Here is a 14,169-nt window from a genome sequence, read left to right as displayed (position 1 = left end):
TCTCAATCCATACCTTGATATCAGCACTTCATACTCCTACCTTCAACAAGCCCACATCATCACACCATCAACCAACCACCAGAAGAACTCCACCAGATGAAACGATACAACCCTCACAATACCTTCCCACTCGGCCTCTAGCTATCCCCAACGACCATGAGTTTCTCAAACATCAAACTTCGAAAAATACGTACTTCCTACCAAAAACAATGTTCATCTTCATGCATAAGCTAACACCACACGTCCATTCCCATAGATCCCAGACCTACCTCCTCTGCTCCTCTCCATGGTATGAACGAAGATATACTCGCAAATGGACACGTTGATCCTCATCGAATGAACTACATACCCCCGATAACGGTTTGTGGATTCATGATGCTGGATTCAGACTTCTAGACATGATGATGGTATATGGGTGGTGTATACATTCACATACATACATCATATTCCGAAGCTATGGGGTAAAGAAAGGTCATGCTCAAAGTATGATGCCGATGCAGATAGAGTAGTCCGAAGCAGCATCCAGGCCATGCCACGACCAGGCTGAGAGAGCAGGTTCATACACTGACAGGGTCAGGTGGGAGTCTGTGGAGATAGATCCAGGGAATCATTAGGATGAGGTATCGATCCTCTCAACCCTTCAGGACAGCCCGTAAGTCATGTCACTTATCTCCTCAGCATGATATAGATGGTCTGCTCAACCTCTATTTGAGGCAATTTCCACCCAACTCAATCCAATACAGTCACGTGGTCTAATGGTTATGATTTCTCGTTCACATCGAATTCCCTTCGAGGCGCCGAGAAGGTTCCCGGTTCGATCCCGGGCGTGACTACTCTTCTGCTCCATGTTTTTACGATTCCATCTTCTACCGTGTTGGTCTATTTTGTTGTTTATATACTCGCTTGTTATGAACGTGATGTTTCATTGGTCGGTCTGAGGGTTCAAATTGGGTTTCAATCCATGGTTCCGTCAACTTCCTGTGGAGACCCGGCCCGCGAGGATATCATTCTGCGCGACGATCCATAGGTTGTCAATATTTAAGTGATGGATTCCTCAAATTACTTCATATGCATGCCCGCTATGGCTGCGACGAATTCTTCCCGGTCTGATAGTTCATATCAGCCTCATGCAATTTCTTTGTATCAATGTAAACATACCTTTTATGTCGGGAAACAAGATGGTAATCGGCCCAGTCTTGTGCTCCCGGCTCAGGTTCTTGGCCGACCCCGCTGCTATCTTGGACATGTTGAGGATCATGCCTCGGGAATAGCTGCTCGAGGGAAAGCTAATAAGGTTACCAGACCGGGTCAGTTCACCAGGCGGGATGGTCATCGTGAGCCACCGGTCCATAATGTGGTCGTTCCATCGGGCAGCGAGACGAAGGGTCTCTGCATCCCGCCAGAGTTGCACCTGTGAGTACCCTTTGACAGACTTCTTGGGACCGAAAAGCAGCTTTTCTTTGGTCATAAGGGAGTTCGCTCGTCGGGAGAATATCAGCTCGTGCGATGATGCGAGTGAGGTCATGAATGCCCGGAGGACGTGCTCGTCGTGGAATTCCACAACCACTTCTCGGAGTTCTTTCTCACAGTGGGAGAAGAACACGCGCTGGTCGGCACGATATAGCTGGTCAACGTGGGATGATATATAAGTGGCGTTCAACGCATGCGGAAATTTGACACGGAGAGTCGAATGCTCATAGACATAATCCATGTCTCGGTAAAGGTAGTGTAGACCACATTGCTTCCACTCTCCACGGGTACGACATAGCATCACGGCCTTGTAGCGTTTTCCATCCAGCGCGGCATCTACAACATCGTAGACCTGGCCCGAGCTCTTGGTCTGAGACCAGGTGAACACCGGCTTTATGTTTCTGCCCAGGATGGCCTTCTCTAACGCATCCGCCTGTTCCTCGGAGCGAAATTGAATGCCGATTCCGATATTAGGATTACTGCTGTCATATACGTAGGAGAAAAGGGGATGGTAGTTGCCGTCGGTCTTTCCCGACCTCTCCTGACCAGTGTCTGACCATTTCAGCAGCACAAGGCCCGCAGTCTTGGTCCGGCTGACTTGCACATGACTCAATGGCATGAAATACTCGATCATTCGCCCGTTCTGATCAGCTGTTGAAGAGCAGATGACTATGCGTCGAACGGAGCGCCACGCCTCCTTGAAAGATCTCTCCAAGATGCGCACTTCACAAGACAGATGTACCGTAGGAGGACGGCTGGAAGTCATAGTGGGCATCCTCAATTGCTCGAGCGATTCGGCGGAGCTTTTGAAAACAACAGTCTCGGTGAATTCGTCCGACTCCAATGGCTCTCGTAGCTGGACCGCGTCAAAGTATGCCTTGGGAATATTGATAACTTGCATCATATCCGATAAGTATTGAAACGAAATTGATACACTCATGGTGTCAAACTTCAGAGTCACAGGCTCTGCTGCCCTGATCGCAGGGAGACCAGCGAGAGACGCGTTCGAGACCTGCATTAACTGAGTTAGATCCCCCGGTGTTACTACACATAAACCACATTAGTCGACCCTTAGCAAAGTGATAGAGAAGACCTACAATCTCTCTGCAGACAGAAACTGCCGGACTGATTGCAGATCGTAACCTTAGGCTCACTTTCCCCATACCTGGTGGACAGCAGTAGCATGTACGGAGCCCCTCTAGTTCGCATGCGGAGCTTCTTACTTCCAATGCCCGCATTCACGAAAGTCCGGAAGAGAACCTGCTCATCCTCATTGCCGCCATCCTCGAGCTCCACGGTGACATAACTGATGTTTCCCGGGCTGGAAGCTAGGCCCTCACTCACTGTTGTCTCTTCAGGTTGTATGGGTTCCCAAATATCGAGGTTCTGCGAGTGGATTGCAGCATAGTCAGGAACATCAACACTACTAAACTGAGCAAAGTCCTCTTTGATACCCTTCGAACAATTAGCCTTCATCGAATGAAAAGCATACATGGTTGGCTTACTTCTGACAAATCTGAGATCAATTTCCTGTTCTCGTCTTCCAATAGTACCTGTGGGCTTTCCACCCGCAGGACAATGTCATATAGAATGTACGAAGCCTTCAAGAGGTCCACATACGCCTGATGGCTTGCAATCGATGACACTGTAGATGCGCTTGTGCTGCCTCTCTGGCTTACCAGGCTTGGCATCTCGCTATTGGCGAGGGCTGTCCTAGCCTTTGACTTCATCAACATGCGCCACGAGTAAGGGATGGGAATGTATACCTTTAGGAGCCACCACACTGCGACCAGCAGCCAACCTTTCGTGGTCAGATGCTGGGGGCGCTCTTCTTTATGAGACAACGTTTCAAATTTTACCAGAAGCTCAGCATCAGGCTGATGGAATCTATCCCGTGGTTCGCACCGCAGCGACCGGAGGAGCTGTTCGCGCCATTGGCGTTGGTGGAGTTCTTGAATTGCATCAGCCCCTGCATGAGCCGGGCTACCCCACAAGATTGACTCGCCTGGTTTTATTGAGTTCGACCGCTGAATTTGCCGCTGATATTGTACACTTGAGATCCCAGACCCTGGCCCGCGAGCCCAAACCACTTCCTTTTCGGTGCAATACGCTTCTGGAGGAGCCATGGATAGGGGGCTGAAGCTTGCCGTAGCGGGGGTACTAGGTGAGGTGCGAGTGGTAGCTGTGAAAATAGACCCATCGGACTGCCCAGATACAAAAGATTCGGAAGAAGTCGAAACCCGAGTGTGACCTGGCGTAGGTGAGTGTTTTGTATTGGTGCGCGCAGGATTCCGATTCGGAACCTCCGTTCCATCCAACTCTGGCATAATGTGTACGTCGTGAAGGCGAGGTGTGGGTACTGAGAATGATGTGGGCGAGACTTCGTCTTGCATCTGTAAAGATGATGGAGCCAGGGGTGGTAGGTCTTTCGCTGAACTTTCCGTCGCTGCACTTTCGGTTCTTTCTAGAGGAGACCTATACCGTGAGACCGGGCTATTCAAGCACGGCTTCTGAGCACTCACTTGTGATTAGAGCTCACACACAAGCCCAGATGGCATTTATGGGCCACTATTTTGGTATTGACATCGTCAATGAATGCTTGCTGTGTCGTCCAATCTATAGTCTGCCATAATTGCTCCCCAGTTCCGAAACCCGAAGCTTGATACATCTTGACCACCTCCTTAAGCTGCTGCAAGGTGCTGGAGCAAGATTTCAGACACCGCTGCAAATTATGTTTCCGCTCTTCATCATGCCCGACCTCAGAGTTCTTTGAGGTAGGATCATCTTTCCATTTTTGGAAAAGATTATGCAGGGATTGCAGGTTGGCCACAAGCTGCCTGAAGCCGTCCGGGGCATTTCCAGAGATAGAATCGCAGAAGCGATATAGCTCCCACGTTGTCCTTCTGATCTCCGATATATCCAAAGTATCGACATTGGCCATGTTGACGATTATCAGGGCGGAACATTTATTGCAGGTAGATACTGTTAGGTTTTGACGAACTCAGAATAGAGGCGTTGAGCAAGTAAGCTTTCCCGAAAGTCATACTTGACCCAATACCCTACGAGCAGGTGCCGAAGGGCAGGGTATCAGCGTCAGATAAGCTGGAACACCAGTCAGGAGGATGAAAGGTATAATATGTAGTCAGATCCGAGAGCCATAGACCACTTACCCTGTGAACAAGGAAAGCAAGAGAGAAACCAAACGATGAAAGGCAAAGGAGAAAGGGCAGATAATGGAGGTTCCATATGAGCCCCTCTGATATTGGACCTTGGCGAGACCTCAATAGTGTTGGAAAGCCACCGCACTAGAGCCAAGCATGATAACGCTCGCGCACTGAGTATCGGGATTCGGAAATGCAAACATACGGGATCCCACGAGACATAGCACGACATAACACACCACGAATGGTCAATGCAAGCCTACTCGGGAATAGAGTTTGGCTGACCACGAATCATAGCAGTGACTAGAAGTGGAGACTCTGGGGGAGGCTGGGCTTCGTGAATCATTCAAGGATTCGGGGCGAGACAAAGCTCTAGATTGTAGCCGGTGACAGATGGTTGGCTGACGGAGGATGCGGGTTTCTTTCACTTCGCGCCATGAGCGACAAAGAGGCGAGTGTATGCCTGACCATCGCATTGCGTTCATCTGCTACACGTGGCGATGATAGAAGAGCTGCAGTCCATAGCAATCAACATTATTGTACGGAGTACGTAGTACCTCATCAAACACCATGCCTGCATCGAGGGTCGTTCGATCCGAGCGACCGGCTCCGTGCCTCATATTGCACTAGCATCTCTAGGCAGATCCCATCCGCGGTGCGGGGATTTAGCGCATCGGTCATTCTTTGTCCGGATCCAGTCCGAAGGCACTCGGTCGCCTGTGCAGCACATCCATATCTCGATGAAAGAACACTCGACTGATGCCCCCCATCAAATTGAGGATGGCTATTCCTGGCTGAAAGAGCAGCCGGAGGATGTCAGTTGTCAGAGGAAAAGACAAACCATAACAAAGAAGCGGTGGGGCCCGCCAACCCAAACCGGCAAAGCGAACCCATGCCTCAGGCTCGGATAGCGGACCACGCGTTTCAGGGGCTCAAAATAGCTCGGCTTCAATCAAAAGAACAGTATCTCGAACTATCCATTGTTACGGAAGCAGTGCCTAACACCTCTGCAATTGTCCTTCATTGTCGGGTCTGCGCTTTCATCCTCCCACGACTATCATGGCATTTAAAGCCTCGCTCGAGTCCCTATGGGCGGCCTCGAGCGTCCACTACGACAACGCGCTGCAATTCCTCCAATCTCTCACCGACCCCAGTAACACCACCATTCCCACGACGGAAAACACCACCCTACTCGAGAGCCAGATTAGCGGGTCCAATCTCCCCGAACTATCCGCCATGCCTTTCGCCATCGATCTGCAAATGGTCTTATCTCTGCTCTTTGTTGCCGTCCTACTCATCGGCGCATACGGCTACACCAATCGTGTTCTCCCCGCCTCGGACCATGAACGGCGCTTTCGTCTCCTGTTCCTCTGGCACTTGATCGATGCGCTCGTTCACTTCACCATGGAAGGTTCCTTCCTCTACCATTGCTTCTTCAGCTACGTCGCTATCTCCCCTAGCCAGAACCACGAGCCTGTCTTCCTGGGCTACAAGGATCGCGTCTACGGCGCCACGTACTCCACCTGGCCGACTGCCCTTCTCTGGCAAGAATACGCCAAAGCAGATCATCGCTGGGGCGGTGCCGATGCCAACATCATCTCTATTGAACTCATCACAGTCTTGTTTGGCGGCACCGCCGCCGCCACCATCTGCTACTGGATCCACTTAGTCTCTACCGGACGCTCGAGGAGAGAGAGCGTCGCCGAGACGAGGGGAAAGCTGTGGTTCACCATGATTGCGCTGGCCACGGCAGAGCTGTACGGCGGTGTCATGACCTTCATGCCGGAGTTCCTGACAGGGAACCCGTCGTTGTCGGGAAATTGGTTCTATGTCGTGGTTTATCTCGCCTTCTTTAACCTGGTCTGGGTGTTCATCCCTGGGTGGGTGTTGTATGAGGCGTGGAAAGAGTGCAAGGCCGTTTTCGCCAGACACGGCAAGGAGTCGAAGAAGATTAGCGGCAAGTGACTAGATGAACAGAATGTTCGGACTGATGACATGGCCACGCGGAGGTCCGCGGGGTTCTTTGTATGAGTCAGTTGCATTTGTGTGCATGGGAATGGGTTGCTGGAGTGGGATGCATGTATAGATGTTTTCTTTTTCTTTTCTATATTGTACTGATATGGGCTGATTAGCGGAGTCATGTGTTCTCATATAGCCTGCTCATATCAAATTAGCCTGTTTCTGTGAACATCATATGGATCGCTCATAGATGCATAGTATCGTATCTAATCTCTGATCACACGAAATATGTAGGTACCATATGGGCATCGGCACTTACTGACCCACCGAACCCCAATAAGCAGTGAATCAAAGCTGGCAATATTCTACACAACCCAACCAATGAACTCCTCCGGTGGAAGAAGACATCAAGCAATCGCGAAAATCCACTTTCGAAAGCCAGCCAATGACTGAGGCGCTTAACGACGCGTCGACGTGGCTTGCAGTTAATCCAATCAATCCAGGCCCACCTGTATAAGTGATGGTGACACCTCATGCCACTGGTCTGGGGCCGAATCCTGTGTTACTGCGGGTTCATGCAGAGTACTACATACGTGGAACCAAAATGAGGGGCGATTTGGGTAGTCATTGGTAAATAGTATAAGAGAGTGATCTAGCTCCGAGTAGAATATTCATAAACTGAATAAATTCCAAATCGGTCCCATGGCAAGTAAATCCTCCATAGTGACATCAGGAATGGCATCGCCCGCGCTCGAGGACGACGTCTGGGCTTGTTCCTGCCGCCATCGATCCATTGCGGAGCATCGCATCTGGTGCGCTTCTTTCCACAAGGTGGTGCGTTTTTTAATGTGTGTGAAGATGGGCGGGATGCTGATGTTTTCGGCATGAGCGTGGGAGATTGCTTCTTCGGTTTTGAGAGCAAACGTGTTGACGACGTTCTCGAAGCTGATGGTTTGTTGGGCCCATTCTCGGTCCCAGTAGCCGCTGGGGTCGTGGTGGACGAGGAGGCGCGAGAGAATGGCCAGGCCGTGGCCGACTTGGGTCCAGCAGGTGTAGGGGATTTGGAAGTAGAGGTTGGTTGGGATGGTGAACATGGCGTCGAAGAGGGATTTGGTGGAGTTGAGACAGGAGCAGAGTACGTCGATTTGTGTGAGGGGGTAGTTGCTGAGATTTGCGGTTTCGAAGTCGCGCTCGAGGGCTACGCGGTATGTTAAGAGCTCGAGGGTGTGGTAGTGGACGAGAAGGATCGCTAGGTGAATTAGTGGGTTGTCGAGCATGGGGACGTGAGGGACATACCGGACCGTGGGAAGTCGCATACGAATGAATCCTTGAGTTGTTGCAGTTCTCTCTGGAGCCAGCGTATGCCCATTGCTGTCGGTGCGAGCCCCGTCGGAGCGTCTACCTCGTGGCGCTGGACTGCGCGGTATATCTTCTCCGCCATGTGGGCGATGCGGACCAGTTGCACTAGGTATTGGTCACTTTCACACTGGGCGGCTTCTTGCACCGTCCGACAGCACTCATCCGTGTAGGATGTGTACTGCATAGGCTCTTTCTCTCCCAGACATAGTGATACACTGGAGCGGTCAGCAGTGAAGGATGCGATTTCGTAGACAAACATACAGCGTAACCAAGTAGTAGCATCCAAGGTAAGCTCTCATTTCTTCTAAGGTACGGGAACTGCGCCCATCCCCTTGGAGTCCAAAGACTCTGAGATAGGAAAATACCGTTCCGGGGATACGTGACCTGGCCTCTCCGTAGAAATCGAGGTTTATCACTTGCGCCTCCAGGATATGGAGGTAGTTGTTGATCTGCGCCGCACGCGGAGGTGGCGGTAAAATCTGTGTCCTGTCAAGAATCAGCACCTTTTCGAAGGCAAGAGCTTGTCTAGGCCTACTGACCAGCCAAGATACACCAGAAATCCCTGGAGGAGGTCTAAGCTATGCTCCCCGTTTGCTATCATATGTTGCATCCAATAATCCCGGGCTCGAATGGCCTGGCCCACCTGCGCTGATGTATCCTCACAGACAATTGCTGGAATGACCAGGTTTAAGAATGGTTTTATAGTACGCAAGTCACTGGCTCTTAGAGGAGGCGAGCGTACGACAAATGGAAACCAAAGCGTGATTCGCTGATTGAACTCTGCGAGGATCTTCTCCAGCGATTCTTCTTGTAGAGGATCAAGCTGGGTCAGTTCACTGGCAGGTAATGGACTATGATGGCCACCACCGAGGCCTTCCATGTAGCCCTGTGAGGCTGCGAGTAGCGTGGTTACATTGTCGAGTTTTCTTTCTAGTCGCCCGACATCACTGTTGCAAGAACAAAATCAGCCACGATACAGTATGCGCAACTCTATCAACACCTACGAGACAGTATTCTTCTTGACACTGTGAGTTTTCGGGGCTTGCCTAATGCATTCCTTTCCCAGGCGATGACATCTATTCTGAGCATTAGTGTCTGGCATCATGGTCGGGGGCCGTGGGTGGCCTGATCCATTCATACCTGTGGCAAGCATCGGTCGGACCGGGATCACAGCGGACCTTTGCCTTGGAGCATGGCCTGCAGGCCTTGAGATGTCGGGTCTCCAGGGAGGACATGTCGGGCGGACCGGGGTGGAAGTGCAGTGGGTGGTACTGGGAATCCGTGGGGAGAAGAATGCTGAGGGCGCAAGGCTGGATGACGACGGTCGGCATCCGGGATTCCGCGACCGTGTCGGGATCATAAGCACCGATTGTATAGATCCAAGGTACGATTCTCTCCCTTACGAGATGTTGCATATAAATTAGGTAGGTGTTCTCTCATTTTCCTCATGAAAAAGCAAATAACATCTCATCTCTCTATCTACTATAGTTATTTGATCTTGACACTACCCCATCCTCGCAATGACCGTGACAACCGACTGCCCCAAGCAATACCCAGCAACCGGCATATCCGTCCTGATAGTTGGAGCTGGAGTCGCAGGGCTCATGGCTGCTCTCGAATGCAGACGCAATGGTCATGACGTTAGGGTTATCGAGAGATCCCCTGAGCAAGTCATCACAGGCAAGACTACCCCCGGATACAACTCCACGTAGACTAATTCTAACCTATTCCCCAGGTGACTCCTTCACAATCGGCCCTAGTGCAATCCACGCCCTGGATCATTGGCCCCAGATGGTCATAGAAAATGAGAAAATCGCAAACAACCCCACGATCTCATTCCACGACTTGACCGGAGCTCGTGCCACAGTCCCGAAGCACATCAATTACCGCCAAGGTCAGAATTCTAAGAACGCCCCAGAACAAGTCCATCGTCACTGGCGACCCCAATTCCACAACATGCTTCTGAAGCAGCTCTCTGCTATCGGGATCAATGTCGAATATGGCCACCGGGCAGTGGAGTACTTCGAAGACGACCCTGCAGGGCGTGGGGGTATAGTCCTCGAGAATGGTGATCGAATGGACGCAGACGTTATTGTTGTGGCAGACGGTGTCGGAAGCCATTCGACCAGCGTGACAATGGGACGAGAGATCCAGGCACGACCGTCCGGGGAGGCTCTCTATCGAACTGCGTTCCCGGTCGAAATCGCCATGGCTGATCCGGTAGTTCGAGAGCGGTTCCCAATAGTAGAGGGTAACGAGGGACCGATTGAGCTTTGGACTGGGTAGGCTTCTTCATCCTCCCTATAAATATACCCTTGTTCTTTAACTGACCGTCACAAAGCGAGAAAATCCGCTTCATCATCGCCAGAACCGCAGACACCATGTCCTGGGCCCTCTCCCACAATGCAAGTCACCCATCCAGCTATAGCTCCCAAAGCCCAAGCTCATACACAGACCTAACAAACAACCCCACAGGACTACGCCAGCGCCACTGAATCCTGGTCCCATAGCGCGGACCCCGACGAAGTGCTCAAAATAACCGCCACCATCCCGAACTGGCCAGAGGTCGCAGATCGCCTCATCCGACTCACCCCCAGGGACCGACTCTTACATTTCCGCGTCATGTGGCGCGATCCCCAGCCCAGCTGGGTGTCCCCTGCAGGACGTATCGTGCAGATCGGTGATGCGGCACATACCTATGTTCCGTCGTCTGGGAATGGCGCGACGCAGGGGATCGAAGATGCTGTTTCGCTGGCTACGTGTTTGCGGATGGCGGGGAGGACGGGGGAGGTTCCTTGGGCGTTGAGGGTTCATAATCGTTTGCGGTATGTGTCTTAGCCCCGTCATGGTCTAGTAAGTTACTTACGCATGACAATGTTAGCTTTGTCCGAGTATCTTGTCTTCAGAAGCTAGGTCTCATTAATCGGAAGACTTATACTCGGGCCCCGTCCAAGGGGAACTTTACGCCTAAGGGCATCGAGAATCTGATGGCGGAGTGGATCTGGAATCATAATCCGGAGGAATATGCTGAGGAGAATTACAATAAGGTGCTGGACCATCTGCAGCTGGGTACACCGTTTCAGGACACGAATATCCCGCGGGGTCATATTTATCGGGACTGGACGATTGATGAGATTCTATGTCAACAGGAAAGAGGGGAGGAGGTTGAATTAGATGGGGAGTGGGAATAAGTTGTTATTCACTTTAGTAGAAATTTGTATAAGTGGATGGTATGCCTTGTTCTGATTGATAAGAACATGCTGAAATGTAAGGTAATGCAATTGGGAATCATGTACAAGAAACCTGAAACAGATGGTATATAAAGCAAATCACGTCCTAGCAACCCGACACTCGTTGTTTACCACCGACGGTACTATCTCATCGTTCGTAAGAGATCAGGCAGATTTCGGTTATCGGTATGACATACCTCGGGGGGTCCAGGGGGAGGAGGACCGGGCGGACCGGGAGGACCAGGGCGGTCCCAAGGCTCTCTAGGACCAGGAGGGGGCCCAGGAGGGCCTTCCGGACGACCCCAGGGATCTCTAGGCCCTGGAGGCGGAGGGCCCGGGGGACCACCGGGACGGTCCCAGGGGTCTCTGGGGCCAGGCGGGGGAGGACCGGGGGGGCCACCAGGACGGTCCCAGGGATCTCTTGGTCCCGGGGGAGGAGGGCCTGGGGGGCCGCCAGGGCGATCCCAAGGATCCCTGGGACCCGGAGGAGGGGGGCCAGGAGGACCAGGGCGGTCCCAGGGCTCTCTAGGTCCGGGAGGAGGTCCGGGAGGGTGATGATGGCCAGGGCCAGGGGGACCCGGTGGCGGAGGACCGGGAGGGCCACCTGGACGGTTCCAAGGCTCGGGGCCTGGAGGAGGGGGTCCCTGAGGACCGGGAGGAGGAGGGTTGTGGTGGTGGTGATGGAAGAAACCCATTGTGAATTGGTGTGAAGATGGATGCTTGGGATATCAACTATCCAGGGGAAGGTGAACCGGAGGTCTTAAATACCATGTTACTGGGGGCAAGAGTGGAGCCAACCAAGTGCCACAGTAGGCAACGCCTTTCCTCAAGCATAAGTGGGACAAAATTAGGCGCAAGTGACATCGTGGTGTATGAGGCGTTTGTGGCTTGGATGATGCTATGACTCCTCTGAGACGGCGGTTCTATATTCAAACCCCCCGCTTGGTGTTTGGCCCCATCACTATGGAGTACCTAGGGGCAAAACAATGTTGCCTATAAGGGGCGTGGGTCTGAACAGATTGCATCTTAAATCCGAGGTCGGACTGGATGGTCTTTAAAGTTCATGGTGTCCCATATTTGGTACGCGGTTCCTGACAATCCCGGTATGATGCACCTAGAAGGAAGGAAGCATGTTTGGCACCTGCCCATTTTAGTCGCATGGTGAAAGCTTCCAGGTTCACCACTCACTGTCGGACAGTCTTATCAGAATGACATCTGATATCATTCCAAGGCAACAAGTGGCCGCATGTCGGCCGGCATCCCCACGAGAGCGTTAGGGCACGGCTAGCGCCTCCGAGGTGGATCGAAGCATACGTATTGCCCCCCACAGTCGACTCAGCCTTGGCCTGTGGGAAGCTGAATCATGATCATAGCATTCTATGCCGTTCGAGAAGACGCATAGGTCTAAGCCACATGGTCACCGTCCAGATAGCGCGCTGATACATCACTGCTCTTGTTGCCAGTCGATGCAGATACCCTGAAGACAGCCACATCCGCATGGTTTGGACGATGTGATCATCACCTCAAAAACAGCCGGGTATATATTTATCCCTGCTGCCTCAGACGGACTCTATAACCAAGGGTCAGCTACGTAACCCGGTTTATTGAAACTTGTCAAATGTTTCAGTAAGGGTGTTGATCTGCGGAGTACAATGATCGCATATGAATATACCGGGGTGCTAAGCTTAGTGTCATGTTAGTTTCAGGCACATACAGCAGTTTCGAGAAAGGTACATGCATGATAATAATCCTTGTATGACCGAGTGCTCATAGAGCGGTATCTATCTCCTAGTTTCTCCGTACTGCTGCCGTTATATACAAGCATCTCATTCTTCGTCTTCGTCTTCCTCGTCGCTCACTTCCTCGCCAGCTTCAATAGCTTCCTGTCTTCTCTTAGCCGCTAGCTCCCTCTTTCTGTCCAAAAGCTTTTTCAGCCTCTTGGCTGTACTGAACAAGCCGTTCGTTGCCGATCCACAAGCCGCGCAGGTAGGATCCTTTCTATACCGTTGCAGCGCACATTTCTCGCAGAAGTAGTGGCCGCATTTTGTAACAATAGGTTCCCTGTATGGTCCCTTGCAAATGAAACAGGCAAATGGTATATCCTCCAGCATAGACTCCTCGTCATCGTCCTTGTTCTCCGTCTTAGTACGGTCGGCACTCGCCACCACCGTTCCCTTCAGTTGTTTGCCTTTTGTAACGTTTTCCCACTCTCGATCGAGCTCCCATCCCTGCTTGTAGTCGCTTCGGTCGTGAAGGAATTTACTATACGCAGTCAGGTTAGCAAATGTTCAAGGACAGGCCACGCACGATCGAGTGGCAAATTGGTGTTCCGTGTTCAAGATCAGACACTTACCAATTATCACCAAAACCACAAAACCCAGTCTGCTTGTAGTCCTTGCAGACATCTGGCGAGTAATCTGTCACCGTAATGGTGCGGATATTAGTCGCCGCCTTGATCGGCCCAAATGACCTGTTCGGCGCATTCGGATTCTTCTTGATGAAAGAGGTCTGATTGGCAAGACCCTTGTAAGTGCCATCGGGCATTTGCGGATCATCCGAAGCAGCTTGAGGTTTCGTTGATCGCGCATCCTTCACACCCTCGTCGAACCAGTCGACATGTTTGGTGGCGTCGTTTGTGTCAGCAATCTGGACCTTGCTGTCACTCGCGGCGGTGGCTGCCGGTTCTCGATTGACCGACTTGGTATTCGCAGATGAAGCGGAGACTATTCCAGCACCCTTGTTCTTCCTGCGCTTTATCCTGTGGCCCGACTCGTCTTCGGAGGAGGAAAAGTCGGAGGAATCGTCGTCGTGCGATATCGCGGGCGCCGCGGGCCTTTTGCGGATGTTCTGACTCGCCTTTGCGCCGCGCTTCTTGAATGTGACAACCGGAGGTTGAGGGTCTGCAGCTGCAGCTGTATCGTTCGTTGTATCTGCCATTGTGAAGTGTGCGATGGGTATCTTGAGAGGTGGTCGTCAGTTGAGAAATGACC

The 14,169-nt window shown here is 51.9% G+C and overlaps 6 protein-coding genes and 1 non-coding gene across 7 annotated transcripts; 3 read left to right on the top strand and 4 right to left on the bottom strand.

The window, feature by feature from the left end:
- Positions 1 to 741: 741 nt before the first annotated feature.
- On the top strand, positions 742 to 833 carry BO80DRAFT_t304. Its single transcript has one exon. It is a non-coding gene; the product is annotated as a tRNA-Val (tRNA).
- A 135-nt stretch (positions 834 to 968) lies between these two features.
- Positions 969 to 4,411, bottom strand: BO80DRAFT_498065 (uncharacterized protein; the record flags this gene model as incomplete). Its single annotated transcript, XM_025724114.1, has 6 exons — positions 969 to 1,106; positions 1,159 to 2,514; positions 2,568 to 2,925; positions 2,976 to 3,188; positions 3,237 to 3,945; positions 3,993 to 4,411. 6 exons carry the CDS (start codon positions 4,409 to 4,411, stop codon positions 1,060 to 1,062), a joined length of 3,102 nt encoding a protein of 1,033 aa, XP_025569361.1. The 3' UTR covers positions 969 to 1,059.
- Positions 4,412 to 5,380: 969 nt separating this feature from the next.
- Positions 5,381 to 6,850, top strand: BO80DRAFT_430256 (EXPERA domain-containing protein). The gene has a single exon (XM_025720672.1). The coding sequence runs from the start codon at positions 5,691 to 5,693 to the stop codon at positions 6,594 to 6,596; it is 906 nt and encodes a 301-aa protein (XP_025569360.1). The 5' UTR covers positions 5,381 to 5,690; the 3' UTR covers positions 6,597 to 6,850.
- Positions 6,851 to 7,261: 411 nt separating this feature from the next.
- BO80DRAFT_439743 (Zn(II)2Cys6 transcription factor domain-containing protein) lies at positions 7,262 to 9,184 on the bottom strand (the record flags this gene model as incomplete). The annotated part of the gene is made up of 6 exons (XM_025721092.1): positions 7,262 to 7,839; positions 7,887 to 8,164; positions 8,211 to 8,435; positions 8,489 to 8,896; positions 8,954 to 9,025; positions 9,090 to 9,184. The coding sequence occupies 6 exons, from the start codon at positions 9,182 to 9,184 to the stop codon at positions 7,262 to 7,264; spliced, it is 1,656 nt and encodes a 551-aa protein (XP_025569359.1).
- Positions 9,185 to 9,409: 225 nt separating this feature from the next.
- Positions 9,410 to 11,227, top strand: BO80DRAFT_430254 (FAD-dependent oxidoreductase). Its single transcript, XM_025720671.1, has 5 exons — positions 9,410 to 9,629; positions 9,685 to 10,231; positions 10,291 to 10,354; positions 10,425 to 10,774; positions 10,831 to 11,227. The coding sequence occupies exons 1-5, from the start codon at positions 9,470 to 9,472 to the stop codon at positions 11,138 to 11,140; spliced, it is 1,431 nt and encodes a 476-aa protein (XP_025569358.1). The 5' UTR covers positions 9,410 to 9,469; the 3' UTR covers positions 11,141 to 11,227.
- A 181-nt stretch (positions 11,228 to 11,408) lies between these two features.
- BO80DRAFT_316294 (uncharacterized protein) lies at positions 11,409 to 12,024 on the bottom strand (the record flags this gene model as incomplete). The annotated part of the gene is made up of 2 exons (XM_025715078.1): positions 11,409 to 11,898; positions 11,978 to 12,024. Coding segments are annotated over 2 exons (537 nt in total), but the record flags the coding sequence as incomplete, so codon positions are not given.
- An 888-nt stretch (positions 12,025 to 12,912) lies between these two features.
- On the bottom strand, positions 12,913 to 14,151 carry BO80DRAFT_430252 (U2-type spliceosomal complex subunit CWC24). The gene is made up of 2 exons (XM_025720670.1): positions 13,533 to 14,151; positions 12,913 to 13,441 (listed from the first exon to the last, which is right to left on the bottom strand). Exons 1-2 carry the CDS (start codon positions 14,114 to 14,116, stop codon positions 13,006 to 13,008), a joined length of 1,020 nt encoding a protein of 339 aa, XP_025569356.1. The 5' UTR covers positions 14,117 to 14,151; the 3' UTR covers positions 12,913 to 13,005.
- Positions 14,152 to 14,169: the final 18 nt, after the last annotated feature.

The sequence above is a fragment of the Aspergillus ibericus genome, assembly GCF_003184845.1.
Source record: "Aspergillus ibericus CBS 121593 unplaced genomic scaffold BO80scaffold_89, whole genome shotgun sequence".
Lineage (NCBI taxonomy): Eukaryota > Fungi > Ascomycota > Eurotiomycetes > Eurotiales > Aspergillaceae > Aspergillus > Aspergillus ibericus.
This window is presented reverse-complemented; position numbering and strand designations above follow the sequence as displayed.